Here is a 24008-nt window from a genome sequence, read left to right as displayed (position 1 = left end):
GCATGGAATATGCTGATCCAAACGTCATTTTGAAGAACCCATTCACTGACACACGTCAAAAATGGCTAAGGTATAGACTAGGGACGTCTTGTAATAAGTCCCGTGACGATCTTAACGAGAAAATTTGTTTTTTTGACAAAAATAATTGGAGACCTCTTTTTATTTATTCTACTCATGTATAAAAAATACCCCGATCCTTAGGATGGTGGAGGAAGAAATCTGTAAAAACTTTCATGTAAGACTGAGTCCATCGGATGGCTTATTGTAAAGTCCTCACAGTATACGGATAGGGCGAAAATTGAGTGGCATATCTCCAAAGTGCAAGGTATAATTTACGCTGTGAAGCACAATATCCAAGAATTCCCTTCTTGGCTCTGTGATTACGTCTCTGAAAGTATTATAATCCTGGGCTTCCTTCTCCACCAAAAGGAAATACTGATAACTGATAAGTTAAACACAATATGAATATAGCTCGAGAACCTCCCTTTTTGATCGAATTACTTATCTACCGATTTTTTTTTTCAGCTTTAGTGACATTACCCTTATTTTAATTAAACATATAATATTTCAAATTCTACATTCACTTATTTATATACTTTTTGTATGATTATTATTTGGACGTAGTCTGTTTTCTGTTTTGGATTACAAACTTTTATTATTTTTGACTACTATAATATGTATAAATAAAAATATGCAAACGAAAAAATTAATAATAAGTAAACCATTAAAGTTGTGATTATGAATATAAAAGGTTTTATTAAATTGCCTTTTTCCAAGTAATACAGAAGAATATAATCCTGAATTTTCATTTTGAAGAAATATAAATTTTAGCTCATTGAACTAATTTGAGTTCTTTAACTATCAGAAACAATTTACTGAACTCCTTATAAAAATCAAATAAGTATAAGAGCTCAATCCTAAATTTTATTGCATGTGGCTGAAGTAGTAGAAATTAATGGTATTTGGAGTGTCGAAATAAAACGTACACATAGTTAAACAATAGATCATAAGGGAAACTCTTTAGGAAGTAATAGAAGAAATCAAAAATAAATTTTGTAGAATAAGGATTTAGTATTGCTGAAGGGTATTAAACTTCCATGTGAATACAATAATGAGTATTTTTAATATTCGATCTATATATTTCATATGAAACACAATTCCCTAAGAACACTTTCGCTAATAATTTAATTATAATAAATATAACTTAGTAGAACCCACAAAAATAGACTTCTATACAAAAAAAATATATATTAGTTTTAAAAATCTTAAGTATGAGAATAATTTAATAACTTTATATAATCGACTAATTATATACAAAAACAACAAATACGCAAGGGAAATATAATTGGTGCACTTATAATATGCTATTTATGTACAAGTTGCAATTTCTTCTTCTTAAAATAGGTAATCTAAATAAAAATTGGACTATTCGAAACTATCTTTCTATTTTTATCAATTAGAATCAAATTTTTATAATTTATTTATAAGTAATATAACTGTGGGCATTAGAACTTAATAATGCTTTAGATAATAATTTTATTTTTCACAATTGTATTCATTAGTCCAAAATTGTATTATGAATGATTCAATCATCCATAAAATATTAAATATTTGCATTATCCTCATTCCATGTATGTAAATCCTTCATTTAAAATTATTCATCTCAATTTTGGGTTACAGCTTGTGCAAATTTCCATGTACAAGTTGCAAATCTCAACTTGTACACAACATATACTTAACAATGATTGAAGTAAGAAAAATGTTTTGAAACAATTATACCTATAAATACTGGATTTGATTACTTTGAACCAAGAAAAAAATACCACTTTACACGTCAATCATAAAGAAACGAGTAAGTGCACACATATTGATTTAATTACAAACAAAAACAAAATAACCCATGGGAGGGAAACACAAGGGAAGTGTTAAATTGGACACAGCACAACCTATGATCGTAAGAAATTAATGAAGTATAATCTAAATATATTTAAAATATATCAAAGACACAAATTCATGTAAATTTATATGGACAAGGTTTCCATCTTAATTTATAACGCTATTCAAATTCTTGATAAAAGTAAATATTTCAATATATTTTCATGGTCTTTTGATTAAGTAATGAATTGTGTATCAATGCCAATTATTCTTTCCGCAGATTGTAGCAGTAGTAATTCCGTGATTCCTTTCCAAATGTTTATAAATCTAAGTATTAAAGTTTGAACAATTGTGATTGCCTTGTTCATCTTTTTTCTTTCTAATTTCTCAAAACTGGAAAACAACAATAAAAGTTTCAATAACAAAGCTATTATAAGTAGTATTCACTTGATTATTATACAAAGCCAAAAAGTATTCAGGCAAAATTGTGCAAGGCAAAAAGAGAAAGAGGCTGAAACCGACAGTGATTCCAGTGCGAATCGAACCCCAACTACCATCCGTTTAAAACCATACAAATCGTCATTTCCACCATCACCGATCCTAAGGAAAATGAGAAAAGTCTGATTGAGAAGACCACACCAACGGCGGAAGTCGTCTTTTAGAACTGATCTTGTGGAAAATTTTCAAAAGCTCCTTCTCGACGTTTATTATTACTAACTTTATCGTCAAAGGTAAATGTGCCATTTTAAAAAGATATGGAGAAAAGTAACGCGGAGAAAATGTCACAAGATAATTACGTACAAGACGAATAACTTCAATGCAAATCCTCCTAGAACTTATCGATTCACGGTTGCTTTTAAAAGAAAAATATATGTAGTCGTAAAATATATGACCTAAAGGTATGTTAAAAAAAATAAGCAGAAAGTTCTTTATTTGAAAATATTCTGACGGACACCAGCTTAGATATTATTATGTTTTGAAAGATTAGCTGAAAATAGCTAGGAAATGAAAAAAATAAATAGAAATTTAACTCTGTATCCAGCAAGGAATTCCAGTTGGAATTACTCATACGGGAATCCGCAATCCTCAATTATCAATGATCACACACACTTAAGAACTTAAATGTTACCTTCTCAAAAATTAATGAATATTGATGAGAGCTTTGGAAAAATAAAAAAACTAGCACATGCTGCAACTAGTAAAAGTATTGTGCTTGTCTTTTGTTATATTTATAAAAACTATAATTATGTATATAGACTCAAATACAATTTGTAGGTCAGAGGAAATCATTGTGTGACTATAATTAAGTGTGTTAATATTGGCTAAATTGGGGTGAGCTTAAACTTTAAAAAAAGTAAAAGTTTGGTTATAGCAAGATATTAATGCTCTTACAGATTATTCCTCTTTATTTTTAATATTCTAACATATCAGCGAGCAAAGAGAACAATATTTATAGTGATCTCTGGCAGAAGATAGATACTATATTAATAAAACATTATTTAAGGTGTAGTCGTTACGCTCTTCTCAATGTGGCTAATGTTTACATTTATTTCTATAATATTTATTTATACTTATTCTCGGTACATCTCTATCTATCTATCTATATGAAAATTAAGGATCGACATTAGAGTAACTCTTTCCTACGTCCTTCCTTGATACGGAGTGGGGTTTAGGGTTTTTTTTTTAGTTAAGTTTTTTATTTAATGTCTCTTAGTGTAAAAATGCTCAATCATGTGATATCTCATCTGCGCTGGTTTCCGTACTGGGAAGGCTGCAGTTTACATTTGCATTCGGACTCCTTACCCCATCAACAAGTCCATTATAGCCCCATACGGACAAGAAGAACCAAAAATTATGCAGTCACAATATGTTGGAATTCTGGCCTGCCTCTATGTTGCTCTACTCCAACATGACCCCCCTGGGCATTGCAGTTTAGAGCCCCTTGGAGAAAAAGTCATCCCAATTTGCTTTCTCTTCGAGCGGCCATCATGACAGCATGGTAAACCATGCACGCTTCCTTCATCGTCAAGAGCTGTTATCCAGTATGCCAAGAATGTTAAAGCTTTTGAAGAAGGATACAATGAATAAAAAATACAGCTAAATATAGTATTTAAACATATCACAAATTGGTTTTGCTTTGTCTTTTCTTGATTCCATAAAAGTAACATTTTATTAATTTATTCATGGTACTGGAAGTTGTGTGTCCCCTGTACACTGTACAACCTATAGATCTTGTTATGACGGGACATACAATCTTTATGCAAAATGCATAAAGTTGAAAATTGATTTGTATTAATTCTCTCACTGCATTGTTTTACTTAACAGAAAATTCCCCTCCAAACTTTATGCAGGACTTGATATTTATTTACTTGCAAAGTATTATCAAAAATAGTAATGCTACTAATTTTTAGAAATAAGATTTCCTGCTTGCACTAAGCCTATTGGAATAGACCCTGACAAGAAGAAATTCTTGCAATAGTTGATTGAAAATCTAGAGTCAAATGCTATAAATCGTCTGTTCTGCTCTTTCCTAGCTATTCCAGATTAGCAAACTCCCTTATATTATTCTTCACATGTATATTTCTCAAATATACATATCTTAAACTATAGATACGAGATAGATTTACTAACTTTCACCTGTGCGATTTCTTTAATTAACCAATATGTTTCTTCAGCAGTGATTGAAACAGACATTGTAATCAATTAAAATCAAAGCCAATTTATAGTAAACATCAGATACAACCCTTTCCATTTGAACTCTTAGACCAATTTTTTATAGTAAGTGCAATACCTCTTTTATTAGTTTACACAGAACCACTGTCTTTAGGAAGTCTCAGTTCACTTGGACTTAAAATTCCAGGGAAAACATATATCCATGCTGTGCAATCAAATCTTCATAAGGAATTTTCCCTGCTTCATAAAGTTCCCACCTATGGCGTTTTGGTTCTGAAACCCAGGGGTTAATATCAAAATAAGCCTCGAATTATAATTCTTGCAAATAATGTATTGGTACGACCACTTTGTATTTCCTTTCTAATTTGTGTCTAACTGTATAATATAAGTTTATAGAATTGATTAGACTATAAATTTTGTAAATATGTGGCTAATATAGTTATAACTGTGAGATATGTAATTAAGCCTAACTTTTTATATTATATTTATAAAGTTAATTAAACTAACTATGGGACCCTACAACCTCAAAAACTCATATATGGATGTAGTTTAACACATGGGTACTCTTCCATGAAAAACATAGGACCACTATTAACAGGACTTTGAGATAACAGCCACTCAAGTTTATATAATAGCTAATATCACTACGATTTTTTCCTTCTATCTTAAAATTGTAATAACTCAGGGACCAAATTTCCGATCTCGTTTTTCACGGAGTCATCTGGATATTGCACCCTAAGAATTTTATAAGAGAGTAATTTCAGGGTAAGCAGCTACCCTAAGGCGCAAAGGTTGTAGGGTAACCTTCTGAAGAAAAAATATTTAATATAAATTTGCCTAACTTATATATATTTTTTAAAACTTTCCATTAATATTAATATATTGAAATTTAAAAAAAGGCCTCAGTGGAAAGAGATTTAACTCTGATTAGAGCTCTATTGATGGTTGAATTGTTTTAAGAGTAACTCGAGTTGATAAATTAGAAAAAGAAAAGATTAAGTAGTCACCATAGGGAAAGAAATTTATTTCGGTGAACACTGGGAGTAAGAGCGATCTAAATTTCAGCTCTTAACGAAGAGGGATGAAGTAGAGGAGATACTGATAAAGGGAAGAGTTGAAAAAGAGAAGACAGTTCCAAACAAGGTTTCATCTTGAAATACTTGTTTCTTTGAGAAGATCAAAGAGTAGTAATCAGACAAATGGAATATTTACATTTTTATAACTAAATCATTTTTAATGTAAGTGTCCTTTCTACGAATTCATTTTTTAAAAACAATATTTTTATATCATTGAATGATACACAGATATATTTATAGATAAAAATCATATAACCTCGTAGAATGTAAAGATAAAAAAACTATAAAATTAGCAAGATTGTCAAGCGACAATTTGAAGGATGTTTTGGAAGAGAGAAGCTCAGCTATAATAACGTTTCATTTGATTAACTGCAAGCAGCTATCTGATGAAGGAAATCAACACAAATCCCACTCTGAATGTAACAAGGACATTGGCAGGAATTACTCCAATATCGATCTTCAATTCTACTCTCAGTCCAACCAAGACATACAAATTATAACTCCACAACAAAAATTCAGTCTTATTCTCCGTGTTTCATGAACTTTATACTTAAATGTTCACTCCTCAATAATTACGAACAATAAAAAATTTACAATTAATTTGTTATATTATATTTTTTTACATTCTAGGTTTTTTTTATGGAGAAAATGATTTGAAATAATAATAAAAACATAGGATTTGTTAAGGAGTTATTAATGTTTGTCCTGGTTTGACTTGAAGTAAAATTGATAATCGACGTTGTAGTCATTCCTGCCTTTGGTAGATACGGAGTAGGATTTGTGTTTATTGAGGGTTAAACAAATTTATATAGGGGTGGGTGCAGGAGGTGGGCTTGGAGGGGCTATAGTTCCACTTCAGCAACCCTCCCTTAAAAAAAATAAATATTTTTCAAAAAAGCTAATTTTTTATGAATAGCTATGGATTTTTGAAATTTTTCTCAAATAATTTAATATTCCAAATTCTGTTTTACAAAAATAATTTTTTGAGAATAGCTATGAGTTTTATAATTACTTTGCCTAAAAAATTAAATTTTTTGTCAACACCTCTGTGGAGTTTTTATTTATTTATTTTTATTATGTAAGGAAAACTTAAGATTTTCGAAACTTTTTTCCGAAAAATTTGATATTTGAAATTTAGTTTTTTAATTTTTTTCTAAAAAATATTATTTTTAAATTATAACAAATTTTCCAAATTCCAATCTCCCCCAAAAAAATTATATATATATAATCCTGTGGACACCCCTGACATAATCTTCTGATTACAAAACAAAACGATAAAGATGAATAATATTTTTTTGTTGTTGTCTAGTCTATATGCAAGGCACACATAAGTTATGTCTGTATGTATGCCTTCAATTAATAGGTCTATACGATTAAGATTTTTAATACAGGAGGGTTTCTAAGTTAATGTTAATGAGTATAACGATGCTCTTTCTCCCTTTAAAATGGAAAAAAATGGAAATTAAGTATTCACTCATTAATTTCATCAAAAAGGGTTTAAAAATTTCAAATAATGAGATATAATTTAAAAAATTAGTAGTCATTATGTAATTTTACTTTTTAATAGGAAATTGCCGATTTTTTTAATCTTTTAATTTTTCCTAAAATAATTTAATATGTAAAAAAATATTAAATATAATTGTTCCTCAAGAACATGTTGAAGCCTTGATCCAATTATCCTTATCACTTTTATGAAGGCATACTTGTACATATTAGAAAGCCCCATTCTATGGGTAAATTTTTTATAAAGCTATTTATAATTTTATTAAAAAAAAGCTATTTAAATATTATATATTTGTGGACTGATAATAGTTGTTTCAATATGAAAAGAGGCCCATTTCAGGTCAAAATGCTCAATTTTAAACATTATGTTGTAATCTAAATTAAAATTATGTGGTAAAATATTGTAGTTTTAGTTTTCAAAAACAACTAATAGTGTACGTTGTCTTCAAGAATCTTTTATAGAATGACTATTAAAAAAAAGAGCTCATGTACCAATGGATTCTCCTGTAAACTGTGTTTTTTCCTAACCAAAATCTCATCCATACTCATAACAAACTGAACAACGACCTTAGGAAAAGCTATTTTCCTAAAAATCAGAGAGCCTCTGTTAGATGGCTCCCAGAGAAGGAAATTTACAAATGTTTTGTAAATTTACATAGAGATATATCCTTGGTCAGAAGGATTAAACGTTGTTCTTCATTGCCTACTTATAACAAATACGTGAAACTCCATCTGACCAATAAGAGAGAAAAAATAATCTTATATTTCTACTAGTGTTGAGACTCGATCCCAGAGTGAATTTCAGTTTGGTCTTAATAGATTTTTTCTTGACCAATTTTGACCGATATTTCAGTCTGAACTGAACCCCAATTTTAACCCTTCGACCAAAAATGTAATCTTTTCAAATTGTTTTTCAAATCCATTATCTGTTTTGCTTATATTTATATATATTTAATTAATATTTTTTTGCTCTCTAAGTATGGACCCATTTTCTCTCTATCCTGATTGATTTATGAGCTAGATAAATATGAATTAAGGTACACATTCAACTTTATATGACGTGTTTGTGCCGATGTTCACCAGATAAAAGACAACTGTTGTCATCAATAATTCATCTACAGAATCGGTAGGGACATAATTTTAAATGGTACCAATTTTTTTTTGGGACCGATTTAGACCAAATTTTTCTTTGAGGTCGTTCCCCGAACTTCTTAAAAGGAACAAATTAGTTCAGTCTACTAAAAATCCTGATAATTTTCTCATCTATTTACTATTATTATTTCAATTTAAAACTTGTAATTACCTTTTCTAAATAATAAACTTTTTTTTTTTGGATGACTTGTTATATAAAAACTCAAGCCTCCACGTGACACAAAAGGAAAGCTTAAGAACCACTGGTCTACAAGGTTCAACTTAGGACTTTATTTATGTATGATAGGTTCATAGTAATGATATTGTCTATCTTCTATAGCCTTGTAAAGTCATAAATCAAGTTTTATTTGATATTCAAGTCCTTTTTTCCCCGGTAACCTATAAATAGTTTGCAATATTGAAAAACTTAACATCGGATTACTTAACAGAATAATAATTAAATATTTATATATATATTGAAAAGCCCTTATGCAATCAGGGAAACCATTGCCTGAATCGGAAGTATATTTGATATATGGATTTTTCTTTTATAATTTATTATAACACGTTTTGCAAATATTAAATATATGTACATATTTCAAGTGTTAAATATACATTGAAAGTACCTTCATGCTAATTTTATTTACACACATGATTATGCATGTAATAAGAACCCGCTTAAAATCTCAGGCCTCTAATAAATATCAAAATACTATATACATATGGTATATATTTTGACATCATAGATCTATTTATGTGTTTAAGCATACAAAATTATTCGAAAAAGTGAAGTAATATGTTAGTGATGGTTGAATTATTTTGGGATTCAATTGCTTCAATTAACTCTGAGGAGCTTTCAAATTATTTTGGTTTGTATACAATATATATATATATACATTTCTTAAGCTTTTGTGATCCAAAGTTCTTATGAGAAATTAATGTCTAAATTAATAACTTTACATTTACTGGAATTTTTTTATAGACGTTTAATAGTTTTGAAATACTCATTTTCATAGTTTTTACCATATTTAGTGACCTGCAAGCTAATTGGTAATCTTGAATTACTTTTTTTCACGAATCAAAATCTATTTTAATTTTGAGTGAATAATAATCATTTGAATTTTTGATAAATATACCATTATTCTTGAGTAACAATTTTGTAGTTAGCAATGTAAGCAGGGTGTTTTATTTCCCGAGGCTTTTATAATTATTCAGTAATTTTTGAGGATGACAAAGTCATTATGTTTTCAATCTTTTATGATGATTTTCAATCTGGATCTTTTATGCTATTAATTATTATATTATAAAAAATAAAAGCGTATAATTCCTAAAATTCTGGATATGTTCAAATAACAAATGAAATTATAAAATTGATCTCGTAAAAATTAATCATTGGAACATTCGATGCACCCTCCAAAGAATAAGTTATCTGAAACACTGCCCATGAGCTATATCTTACTAATGATAGACTTAAGCAATTACATTATCTATTTCATAAGCTTTGGAGACATTCCTTGGGTTAAACGACTATCCTGAAAAAAATTAATTAAGATTTGAGTTGCTGAGGTTATTGGGTACACTTCTCAGAGTAGAATTGAGTATTGACATCAAAATAATTTCTGTCTATGCCCTTTAGATCTCTTCAAGATATACTTTTTTCATCAACATATAGAAACAGATATTATTCTCATTCTCCAAGGTCGAAACAAACTAATCTATAAAAATAACTTTGATTTTGAACATTGGATATGCTTGCTACAAGAGTCATTGAACTTTATTGATGACGTTTTTCAAAAATGCTGCAAAATTGCAATGTTTCAATTGTACTTGTCCTCTTCTATTTCAAGTATTTTCAACATGGCCACTAACTTTTGGGGAGTCCTTATCCAATTTTTCTCACATATTATTCAAGTTATTGAACATTGGGCTGTCATAACTATTGTAATTGCCCAAAATACTCTGCTATCTACCTCCAATTATTGCATCTTATACATATGATGACGGCTATTGAAGTATGACACCTTTCTCTCTAGTTTTTATTCAATTATCTCCACTGTACCTATCTTGATGGTTTTGTTGTTCGCTGTAATATCAAGTACTATAACTAATATGTTGTCTGTGAGAGCCTATAATTCTATCAACTCCAATTTAGGATTGTATTTTGGGATTCTTGTCGAACTGTCTATGTAGGATAAACCAATAAGTTTACCTTCTTCATATTGTGGAGCATCATAGACGAGTATTTCAACTCTTTCGGGTGGGTATGTATCACCAAAAACATTCTTCATAATTTTTCTATCCCCGAGTATTGTAAAACAATTCGGTATATTTTCCTTGAAGCCATTCATCAAACTTTGCCACAAGTTATGACGAGTATTTCCTCAATTTTGTCTTGTATAGGAGGCTGATGAAAACAAACTTATCAAGATCTCGCCTCCAATACATCAGACATAATGGTTGTAGTCTGGCTGTCAAACAGTGATAACATATTTACAGTGCTTCAAATCTCTTTACTGGTAAAAACTAAACGTAGAAGGTGTAAGAGTATTGTACTTGGTTTTGATCAACATTTTGTTGTTGTCTCATTGTTTCTAAACCCTGACTTGTACCAGAGCTTTGACTGTTCTCTGAGTTTTATCACATTTTTGAGATAAAATTAAATATGATATGATTTCATCCTTTCCATGTATACAAAATATGTGTGTTGGTGAATTAAAAATAGTTAAAACTCTTAGAAATATTAGTTTGTTTACATTCATAATCAATTTTATTAGCTTTCATTTGATATCACTTTCAATGCAATAGTACCAATTTCTGGGTAATTACAATGGAAAAAAGACATTAAATCTCGAATTTTGCAGTTTTGAAAGAAATGCTAACAATAAAGCTAAACGTTTCTTGTAGCAGGCATATTCAATGTCCAAAATCAAGGTTATTCCTATAGTTTGTTAGTTTAGACCGTGTGAAATTGGAATAAAATCAGATACCATATGTTCAAAAAAAAAATCCCATTTGAAGAGGTACCCTTATTTGATACGTAGTTTGACTTATTTTTTATATTTTATTCATATTATAACTACTAGTAGCTAATCCAACAAGACGTCATGTGAGCTAACCTGCTCTAATTCAAGACATTCTTTAAATTGTCAGAATTACTTAGTCAATTTTCAGTTTTCTTTTTTTATTATATAATTTATAAATCTAGTTAGCATTAGCTTGTATGATTTTCAAAATGAATAACTTAGATGAATATTTGATAGACAACTTTGATTAAGTAATGATTTTGAGACAGTGAACTATTTTATTTAGTTAAATGAAATTAAGTAATATTAAAATAAGTAAAAATGACATGTACATTTAGTTTTACTTTAATAGAAAACATTAACCAGACCATAGGATACTAATAGAACTTGGTCATTTACCTATATTTTGTATCTTTTTTTCTAGAACAAAATTATTCTTAATTTTTAGCAACAATATTCCTTTAAAAATAATTAATAATTAATGAATTTTGAAGTAAATGAAGAACACGTTTAGGCAGAAAACTTATTTATTTAAAAAAATGTATACACGATATGTTCATATACCTAATTATTACTAGAATAAAAACGCATACACCACATAAGACATTTTCAATCCTATAAGAGTTCGTCTATTTGCTCTATAGCACGGACTCTTTTAGTATATTAAAATGATCCATTATATCATTAAAGCACTCTTCTTCTGTACATTTGTTATACTGTAAAGGTGCTTCATTTGTTTTTTGAAGACTAATAATATTTGTATACTCCATCAAGATAAAAAAAAAAGATTTTCTCAATCATAAGTACATTGTCTTCATGTACATACAATAGTAGATACAATGAGCATTCATTGATCAGTCATTTCCCTATGGAAAGTAAAAGTAGTAAGAGCTTTTGATTGTCCTACTTCGTCGAATGATTGCACTTATTAAAAAAAATATAAGTAAGAAAAAAAAATTCTTTTATAATTATTTGATGGATCATAATTGAATCCCAACAGGACCTAAGTGCATCTTATTATTCAATCCATGCATATGCAGTAAACTGGATATCAATCCTTTGAATCAAGATACATACTTTAAAGCCCTACTCCCAACCACTCCCGGATAGAAAATGGAACTTCTCTTGCATTCTTATTTTTTTTTACAGGATACTAGATGCCAGAAAATTGGATATTGGATTAAATGGGTACTAAGTAAAAAAATTGTAAAATATTATTGTCCATGAATTGTTTGTTAATTTTTTTCTATAAAGCTATAAAATAAGGAGCATGATGACCTTTATAGGACATATTTTTGCATGCATTAAGCATGAATATTATGCACGTTTTTTGTTTTTGTGTGTGTTGAATGGGAACCCCACAAGTTATCATTAATCCATTTATGACTGTTCATACCTTGAGTGTGAATATAGTTGTAATTTGCGGTGCGTCAATATAAAATAAATCCGGAACAAAAATCAAGAAAAGAAGAAAGAGAAAAATTAATTTATACCTAATATAGACACATACATCCCAATATTTTATAGCTTATTTGATTCAATTCTTGGTTTTCTTTTCAAATTTTGTAGAATGATTGAAGATACTTTAATTTTGGTAACTTTTAACGCAATTTGATGTGCCTCTAAAGGGTAATTATTTGTTGATTGAAATTGTCAATAATTGTTGGAAGAATACAAATGTAATCCACATTCAATTTTGAGGGAGATTCCTTCTAGCTTGTTTTTGTGTTGATGGGCCACCTAATTTAATTTTTAAGCGTAGTCATTACCATGAAAAATATGCCTTTTTAAATTCTTGTTTGGTACTAGGTAACGTTATGTTTGTACTTTCAATATAAAGTAAACAAATACTTACATACCCCAAGAAATCATCGTATAACGTATATGGCATAAAAATAAGAAAGTTATAAAAATGAGATCATAAAACATCAAACTCGATTGTTTAAAAAGGCTAGATCTTCCAAGGAAATGCTTAGTCTTATCAATTCATATTCACACTCAGGGGGAAAATATCTATTGAGTCAAAGTACGTAGAGACAAGGTACATTTAATTATCTTTGCACTCTACAAAAGTCATATCCCTAGTCATTTTGTGATAAAGGGTGTGTGAATAAGTGAGTATTCAAAAATTTTGTTTCATTACTATTTCAACCGTCTTGTCTTCTTTTTCCTTAGAGTTGATTTAATCTGTTGTATTTTAAAAAACGACATCTTGTATGGAATGGGGAGTTTGTCTCATAGCCAACAATATCTCCTCAAGATAACTGACATATTTTGTTAGTTTGTTTTATATATTTCTAGTTTTACTAACTCATACTTATACGTAAGGGATTGATATTTATGGATCTTGCAGGGATCTCTTTAAAAAAGGCATGATCCTTCCTGTTGAACAATATATGGATTTGAGCATGTCTTTATATTACTTTTTAAAAGAAGCATTAAGGGACGGAAATATGGGAGTATTAGGGCATTCACCAACTACTTACGCAACAATTGTTATGTAAATCATAAAAAGATCCTCAAGGATCTAGCCTTATTTTTTACATACATACATTGACGTACGAGAAGCAAAAAATCCTTTGTTACTTTGCATATTACAATACTTAATGATTTTTATAAAAAGAAAAATCATGTACTTTTTAATTACAAGTTTACATTTGCTTTTATTTTTTGTGGGTTGCCTTTACAAAGGATTCATTTATAAAAAGGATGCAGAATAAATTTAATTAAACTGATGATACATTCCATAATCACTTTAATATGCTAATGAGTAATGTAAATATTAGCAAATGATGCAAAAAAACAAACTGTTTATAATTATGTATATACATATGTCTGAGAATGAAAAAATAGATTCATCTTATAGATAATGTGAATAGTAAACAGTTATGTAAATGCCAAAATATCCCTCGGTATAAAAGTGGAAGAAAGTTTGTATTACATTAGTTAATATGTAATAAATAAGGATCAAAACAAATTTGTATTAAATATTAATATTTAATACAAGCGTTGCGTCTTTTCTTACGAATAGTATAATATATTATTACAAAGAAAAAATAAAAAATTCAAGATGTCGTTTTCTTTCATTTCAGAATAATTAAAACTTTTTGGAGCAAGAAACACTTTGAATTAAACAAATAGTTCATATAAGTATTTAAAAAGAAATTCGTTCATGTTACAAGACTTGCAACGAATATATTTATTTATTGTTAATTTGTGTACATTTTTTTTTTCAACTTTTAATTATTGTTAATACTTATTTTTCCTTTAAATTATTTTCATAATTTTTAGTTATTAGTTTCTTCATAAATAAAACTTATTGTTCTCTATATATTTACAGGATGTTAGTCAATAATGATGCAGGGGTATTGAATATAAATTGCTGTGATCCTTTGGGAAGATCTGCTCTTCTCATGGCTATTGATAATGAAAACCTGGAAATGGTGGAACTTCTCCTTGATAACAAGGTATTTTGAGAATGAATTATATTAATATTTTGTATTAAGATATGAGTCCTACCACAAGTTTGTGAAATGAACAGTGTTACGATATTATTGTTTTTATTTTTATTTTAGATGCATTACATTATACGGATCATCAATTTCTATATTTTTTTGAATGTTTCTACAACTGCTGACAAAAGAAAAATATTAATAGCATTAAATGTACTTTTTTTTCACGGTATAAGAATTTAAAATGTAAAGTAAATATCCTTTTGTTTTGAATCAATTCAACCAATTATTGAATTGATGGTCTACTCAGTTTTACAAAAAATAAAAAAGTTATATATATATCAGCAGAGGGTGCTTGTGTTGTAAGGCTGAATAGAGGAGAATAGAAACACAGAATGATGGTAAAAGAAAAGAGAGAGGGATGTATAAAGAGAAAAGGAGAGAGACATGGAGAAGGAGAGAGATATAGAAAGAGAGAAAGAAAAAGAGGTCTTATTTTGGTCAAAAAAAGATGTCATAGCAACAGTTTGGTTATTTTATACATCTTGTTGCTAAATTTTAGACTGATCTGTACAATCATTTTGGGTTCCATATGTGATAACACCAAAACGGACTCATAAACATATAAGATGTTATAAAATATAAATATATATTTTTTTTTTTAAGGGGGGCGGCTTCAATTTTTTTTTTAAAGAAGCTAACGACGCCACTGGAAACATATGTAGATTCAGCAATAATATGAGATACAAATGTCACAACATGCAAATTTTTATTTAGATACCAGCTGGTCCAAAGATGGCAATAGAATATGAGAGTTACGTCAAACCCCAACTTCTTTTACTTCTTTCTTATGAGATCTTTAATTTAGAAACTCCGGCTTAAAAATGATTTAAAGTGTATGACAAGATTTCTTGGTAAATTATTTTATTTCTGGGTATAAATGTATATATAATTTCAAATTCAGTTAAAAGAAAGAAGTTGATTGAATATCCCCGTTGAGAAACTCCACCGTGAAGATAACTATGTTTAATAGTGATGAGTTACCCTTTTCATTTTATTTTTAAATAATAAAAGGTCAACTGATTATTACTAATACTAATTAATTAATAGGTACTCTTGACTTCTTTTATAGTATCATCACATTGAAATTAAAATCAATAAATAAACAATACATTATAAATGTGTATTGGGCAAATACTCCCTTATTTAAAGAGATTTAATTCACTTTTAAAAGTTGTTAATCAATATTGTTAAGTATGACATTCTAGTTGAAATGGGCAAGTTGTTACTCATGCAGTATTTTACAACCTTAAATTCAAAAAGATCAAATTGTCAAAGATCATATGAAAAAGTCACGTCTCAAAACTCTAACTAGTATAATGTTTTATTATTAGTCAAAGAAGGCAACAAAGTTGGTGAAATTGATTGTATTGAAAAGAAAAAAAGAATACTGTGTATTCGTTTTTGATACAAACGCTTATATATCCATATGTAAACAAGACACAGAAGAAAAATACGCCAGCTTTAAATGTCCATCTTTACTAAATCCTTCAAATTTTGACAATGGATCTATATTTAACTGCATTTGGAGGTTGGAAAGTTACTCTAGCAAATCCTGAAAAATAAAGTAATAGTTATGAAACGACGCGTTATATTTTGAATGAAATCAAAGTTCTTATCTTGTGAAATAAGGACTGAGTGGAACTTTAATATGACAATTTTATCATGTAATTAATCAGTTTAAATCATGTGAATATTGTACGAGGGGATCAATCAAACAATCAATGCTTAGATCATCAATTAGAGATGACAACAAAATAACTAGAGAGTAGATTTTGGTGTTAGTGAAGGGCAGCTTCTTTTGAAAGAAGAAAAAGGGTGAATATTTGCCGTGTGTTTGGATGTCATAATACATTTAAGACAAATATTAGGACATAAAACTTTACTAACTATCAAAAACATATTTTTCCTTCCTTATATCTGAGACCCTTATATGTTGAAATATGCTGTAACATCATTATACATTCACATTGTGTAGCCTTGGAACTTTAGAAGTATAGAATAATGACAGGATTTTTCCTCTCTCCATAAGAATAAATATTTCCTTTATGCGTCCAATAATAAATAAAAGTAAAATAAGGGCGGAATGTAATGTTTAAATATTTTTAAATTGTCATTAAAGAATATTCTTCATGCAAAGAATGGTTTTCTTAACATTTTTTTTATTAAAAATTATAATCTGAAAAATTATTTTTTACGCTAATTTTAAAAACTTCATTACTCACAACGTGTTTATTTCCCAACAATTTCCAACGAAAAATGTGAATAAGCACAAATAACTGTAAGTATATAAAGTTAATAAAATAAGAAGGATCTATGGCTCAAGGTGGGGAAAAAATGGACTTTCAGATATCTATAACTTCATGGTGTAACCAATTAATTAGTTTTCACTTTTACCAGTGGCAGTTGTATTTTTCATATTATCATCCGTTCCTCATTCCTTATCTATTGGAAACATAATAAATTATACAAATCTAGCCATTTCATAAGAATTAATACCCCTTATTAACTTGATTTCAGTTCAATGTCATTGTTTTTCACCGAGCATTGTATTCTACCCATTTTTACAATTTTAAAGAAATTAAATTAATATTATTTATGATTTTTTTTAAACTGTCTAATTGATTGGACACACCAACGTAAAAACAATTTTAAATTAAAATTAGTAAAAGGAAAAATTCCCAATTTATTTTTTTACTTAATATATATATACAACCCAGTGTTTCAGTCAATTATACTTTGACTTCAAATTTGCGGGATGCCTTAATTTTTTAAAATGGGTAAGAACCTCTTTTAGATTCAAAAGATTTATATTGGCCCTTTATGGCCCCTTGTCAAATGAAATGAGAAAAATATATTGGTATTTCAATTGAAAAAGTTAATTTTTATCTACACTTTGGAAATAAGATTTTATAACGATGTAATAACATATTTTCAATCCAATTTAGGGTAAGATATATATTGAAACTATGTTTTAGAGGGATATATTTTTGATAAATTATAGGGTTTCAATCCTTGTATTTGTTGGTAATATTTGGACATCCGTTAGTTCACTATATTTCTTAATATTAATGAAAAAAATGTATATATTGTTATAAAACTTGGTTGTTTATGACCTCTGAATGGTCAACACCAAGAATGCTCTTGTCAAATAAAAATGTTATTTTGATACTTCGGTTATTACATAACGTGTCTCGAACACGAGATGGCTTTTGCTATAATTTTGCAATGTTTAAGGTCTGTGTAAACATTCTTTTTGATTTATTTACTTTATTATTCTAATTTAATTCATTTCATGTAAGTTATCCATTTACTACGAGAACCCACAATGATACTAATTAATTTTAATATGAGACCTTTCAACCTAAAGAAAGCTAAAAGGATTTTCCCTTAAATTTAGTGTAGATTACATTTGTATTCTAAGACGAATTTTTCTTCATTTCCATCAACAATTTTCAATTAAAATAAATAAAATTGATCGTTTCTTTTGAAAAATGATGTATAGGAACATTTTATTTTCCTATAGGACTTCATCGGTGGCAATATAAATATCTTGAATCATATAAAATTTCCATTATATAGATAAAATTATTGAATATCTGAAATTGTCTCACAAATTTGAATAATATGCCTATAATTGACCTAAAAATGTCAATGAGATATTTGTATAAGCAAAGTCAAAAAATAAATTGAGACTGTTTCCTTTTCTTGATATTTGTTCAAAATTGATTTTATCTTGTTGCACCACATAACTAGAAAATGTAAAGAAATAGGCTATGAATTACTGTTAATTTGTTTTCCTAAGACAAGACTTTTCTCTTTGTGACGAACTTTCCTCAAGAGAAACATTCCTCATAGAAAACTTTCCTAAAATATACTATTAATTAATTATCTAACTTTGGCTCTCACCCCTTTTCTAGATTAATAACAAAACCACGTCAAATAACTTTCAGAGTGCAAGGTCAATTGTGGCCTTTACTTTAACTTAATCTTGATTACTTTAAGTTGAATATTTTAAAATACTAGGTTGCGTTATTAAAAGAACGTACTATTCTGGTTATTAAACATTAATAAGAAAACTTTAAAAAATCAGCAATTATTAGCATGGGGGCTAAAAGGCAAAGGGTATGTGATTTTCTCCACGCCCAATTTAATGTCAAGGAGGTCATGAAGGTTGTAGGGTGCTCCCTGAGCCTTGTTTACAAAATTTAAAGCATGGTGGCTTCAAGTTAGACAGTCGAGGAGTCATCTGTCAGCGGTAAATGCCGGAAAATCAAGATCTTGGATCACTAGAAGTCCAGCCAAGTCGATGAGAGAGCATGCTGAGGCTTTCAATGTCACTGATTAGACTTTGATGATGTAGGTGAAGGATTCGGGGAATGTCTTATGTACGACAACATCGGCAACTTCTTTCAACAGTAACCAAAGCCAACCGAGTCCAGAGAGACCATAAATTGTAGACTCGATTTAACCATAATGAGTAAGTTTGGCTACCCCCCACCCTACCCAGACTGTTCTCCCTTGAGTATACTATTTAGGTCATAGTTGAGAAAAGAGTCTGTGCTAAACCTCACAAAAAATTGGATGACCACAAGGCCTCTGTCTAGTATCCTTGGGCAGCCATGTCGGAGACCTTCATCAAAAAATGATGGAGCGTCTTTGGACCCAGGTTGGAGGCAATGGTAGTAGCCACAGGAAGTTATATTGAAAAATAGAAAGATAAACCAATAAAGAAGTCCTTGACAAGACCTCAATGTAGTAATCCTTTTGATTCTTTCAAAATTTTACCCTATTTGTTCGTTATCAAAAAGTCCACGATTTTACCTTGCACAATGTACAATTAAGAAACACACATTCTAACACAAAATACATCAATCGAAGATTGAGCTCCTAGAAGAAAGGATGTGTCAAAATATGATGGAAAAATATCCATTTTTAAGTGAACATATTGGTTTTCCAAAACATATTTTTCCTTTTGGAAAGCCCATCAATTTAGATATCTAGGTTTACTTGTAGCCATGCATAAATATTGAACAGTATATAATTTATTCTCTCATACCTTGAAGGATGATTTTCAACCGAAAATTGCACAAGAGCTAAAAAAATAATTATAATGTTTTTAATAGTTATCGATTTTTGACCTAAAACTGGGATATTTATACATTGTATATAGACAATATTTTTGCCCTCAGGTTGTAATATATGTAGGTATTATACATTGGAATGCAATAATTAAACAACTTTTTCATAGAGGTAATTAAACAACCTTTGGTGTATACAAATAACGAATATTGATGAAGCTAAAAATATACACGAAAATAGAACATTTTTATTTCTAATTAAGATGAGAATATTGAAGAAACATCTAATACATGTTATTATGAAGAAATAATACACATTGATTTATATCAATCAAATCAGTGTTTAGATTGAATTGCATTGGTTAAAACGGGGTTTCTAATTTGAAAAATATGTTTTTTATTATCAATAACGGATATTATGAAAGTTTTTAAATATAATTAAAATAATATAAAATATAATACTCAGTTAATTTAAAAAAGGGTAAAAAACGATATAATATTTATTTAATGCACACATTAAATCAATATTTACCAGAGAACTAAAATACTTCTGTTTGATTTCAATTAAAAAAAAGTAAGAGGCTCTTTCTGTCTTATTAAATAAAACTGTCAAAAAACGGAACCGAAAAGAAGAACACTTTCTTCTATTAGTATACTTTTTTGTTATATTTTATATGATGAAGAATTCTTTCATTTAGAGACTACATACAATCTAATTGAGGTTCCGGGACTGACATTTTTTGAGGATTTTTTTTTTTTTTTGAAGCTTTATGCTGCTCCTAGACGTGAATGGGTATATCTGATCGAAATCGGGTAATTTATTCAATATTTGCATTGTTTTAGTAACGGAGACAATCCTTAGAAGTTTGGATATACTTACCGATATTTATTTGATGTAATTGGAAAAAAAATGAAGAAATGGAAATCAAATTGTAGTTCAGCGTTTGTACTTAAAGAATACTTTATACACCGTGAATAAAACTTTACGAAAGTTTCATTGACTAAATAAATAATTGAATTATTTTTTTTCCTTCATACCAAAAGGTAGAGCGATAAAACAAAGCAATTCTTAAATTTATTCATCAGACCAAAGAAAACTGAGCTGGAGGCGAAACGAAATCATAAGTCGACGCTTCTTGGCACGGAAATGAGTTATGATGAGATTTCTCGCATATTCCCCTGTTCCAAGGGTTCTTTTAATAAGATTTAAAAGTTGAAGAACTACAACTAGAGTGTTGAAAGGAAACCTAGAACTTCTGGACATTGCTGCCCCTGACAGGAAGATGACTCCTTATTATTGGTTTCCAATGAGCCCTTTATCGATGCAAACTTTTACCTGGAGGTCATAAAAATAGTGGCATTTCAGAGATTGAAGGTCCACTACCCCAAACACAATTATGTTGTCTTATTAGACTCTACTGCCGGCCACAAGAACAAAAAAACTCAAAAGTGATTTGAAGACGATGTGGCAAATTTCTGGCCCTGTTCAATTTGGCCTCCGTTCTCACCAACCTGTAACCCTCTTGGAACGTCATCGAAAGGAAGGCCTGTGATACCTCCTATGTGAATGTGGAAGCCCTAAAAGCTCCCATGGAAAATGAGTGGACTGACTTGTCAGAGGAATACGTGAATAAGACCTACAAGTCCTTCAAGAATAGGACCTTGGCCAAGGCTGGTCACTTTTAGAGTTAACTATTTATATAAAGCTTCATTGTCTTACTACTCGTAGTTTTTGGTAATCTTTATAAAGGTGAAATTAGGAAAATTCGTTCACAATTCGCAGGGACACACTGTACTAACACTAATATGAATGGAATAATGTATCTGTTATGATTTATGTAACATAAAAATAAATCAAGTTCTTCGTAAAAAGTTTGCCTCCGTGGATATTAATGACATTTGGTATTATTATAGCATAATGGCTTGTCAAGTTTGTTATCCATAAAAAACCCTATTTTATTTTTAAACGGTCATCTTGCTAACATTACTCAATCTAGGGATGGAATAGATTCATCTCTATTTTATAACTCAAATACTTTTTATTGAAATAAAATTTTGTATCACAAGCCTTTTCAATCAGGTAGAACATTACCCAACTGAATAAATGTTATACTTTGAGGATATGAATCTGTTGCCTAAAGAAACAAACAAATTGTGGCAAACCAAAACAAATGCTTCTAGAGATACGGGTACATCCAACCATTTGTAAAATATCGCTCAGTAAATAATGTTTCCATGATATATCTTGATATCAGCCCATGTCTACTATACTTGACGTATATAACTTTAAAAACCTTTTGACGCGCATATTATTCGAATAGTACTTGACAAGCTGAGTAAGTTTACCCTTTTTATAAGTTTGAGGGAACTTTGAGTATAAAGTATTAGTAAAAATAAAAATTGATTTTTTTTATTCTGACTACAAATATGTATTTATATTGGATATGTAATCATTCTTTCCTGAGAAAGTGGAATTTAAAGTTTAAATAAATAGCATATTTCAAAAGCATGAAAGGAAGAAGGCCTCTGTTTTTCAGTTCTTTTTAACGCCAAAAGAACTTATTTGAAACGTTAATCGTAGAACAAAATATTACTTGATACTAGAAGGTATAATTAAGCTACAATATTTAGCAGAAATGTATCATGACCCTATGAGGGGGGATTTATAAGTCAGGTGAAATTGAAGGAAGCAATAATAATAGTGAAACATTTTCCCCTTGCATTAAGATACACCATCTAATTGTTTTCACCCTAAAAAACATGAAAATGATCAATGATTTTTAAACATGTTATAAAAATAAGGAATATTTTAGGCTTTTATGAAAATAGTATAATTTGAGTAATACTAAAATGACCAAACTTAATTTATACTTTAGTGTCGTTCATTATATATATTAGACTTTACCGAAATGATAAAAGTTGGAAATTTAGTATCAATAGATATTTTTTATTTTTCATTTTACTTATCGAAAAAAAAGAAAAACACTAAACGTCCTACAAAACAGTTCTTCACGGACTCGTTTTGATTTGAAAATCTGTAAAATGACCCAAAAAAAAAAGAAGAAGGAAATTTTGATGTTGTTTCTTTAAAATTATCAATTTAAATCCAGTTACAGGATTTTTATTTCTTTAAGTATAATAGATGGAACATAAATTTAGCAAACAATATAAAAAGAATCTTTCTGTGACATGGTTCAAAGGATGAGTATTTTATTTCCAAACATGCAACCAATAAATAATTATTTTTTTTAGGTATCGCTTATAACACAGATGTACTTAAACGTTTCTCGTTTTCATAATTAATGAAAAATAGCAAACTTATAGAATATAAAAATAAAATTTGCTTAAATAAAAACAAATCAACTTTAAAAATTAAGGAATAATAAATGAAAGGTTGTATTTAAAAAAATTAAATTAACAGTTTTTGTAGTCCAAAATTATCAATTGATAAAATAAGGTGTCTTATTTGTCGTAAATGAACAATGAAATTATATTTAATAATAATATGATAGACACTTGGTATAAAAAACGAGATTTGAGTAGTAAAAATAGTGAAAAACGTCTATGTAAATGCGCAATATACGCAGTACCAAAAAATCTAAAAATATATACATTTTTATTTATTAGCTGCATGTTTGGAACTAAAGTGCTCATCCTTTGAGATAAGTTAGAGAAAGACCATTTTCATATTGTTGCAAAATATGTGTTCCATCTAAAATATTTAATAAAATAACTATTCGGTAACTGGATTGAAATTGATAATTTTAAAGAAACAACATCAAAATTTCCTTTTTTCGACATTTCACAGATTTTCAAATCAAAATGCGTCAATGAAGGAGAATTTTTTTGGTTATTTGATGGTTATTGTCTTGTTTAGAAGAACAAAATGCAAAATAAAAAAATTTTGGTGATATTAAATTCCCATCTTTTGGCATTACGGTACAGCCTAATATATATATATAAAGTTTAAACCATAGAAAATCACACATGTATATTTCTTGTCTATGAGAATTAACTATGGAATTGTTATTCAGTAATTGTTTACAACTTAAAAAGAGCTAACTCTAATTCAACCAATCAACGTTTCAAACACTAATTAAGAAAAAAGAAGCAGAATTATTACATGGAAATTAT

General features: G+C 28.9%; 1 protein-coding gene across 1 annotated transcript in view; it reads left to right on the top strand.

The window, feature by feature from the left end:
- The window catches only part of LOC121114400 (transient receptor potential-gamma protein-like), a 311931-nt gene that overhangs the window by 144740 nt on the left and 143183 nt on the right, over nt 1–24008 (top strand). Inside the window, 2 exon segments of the mRNA XM_071886890.1 lie at nt 12431–12469; nt 14622–14748. Of these exon segments, the coding sequence (XP_071742991.1) occupies nt 12431–12469; nt 14622–14748 (166 nt within the window).

Source organism: Lepeophtheirus salmonis, chromosome 3 (genome assembly GCF_016086655.4).
Source record: "Lepeophtheirus salmonis chromosome 3, UVic_Lsal_1.4, whole genome shotgun sequence".
Taxonomy (NCBI): domain Eukaryota; kingdom Metazoa; phylum Arthropoda; class Copepoda; order Siphonostomatoida; family Caligidae; genus Lepeophtheirus; species Lepeophtheirus salmonis.
Note: the sequence above shows the minus strand (reverse complement) of the source record. Positions and strands in the feature narration are given on the sequence as shown.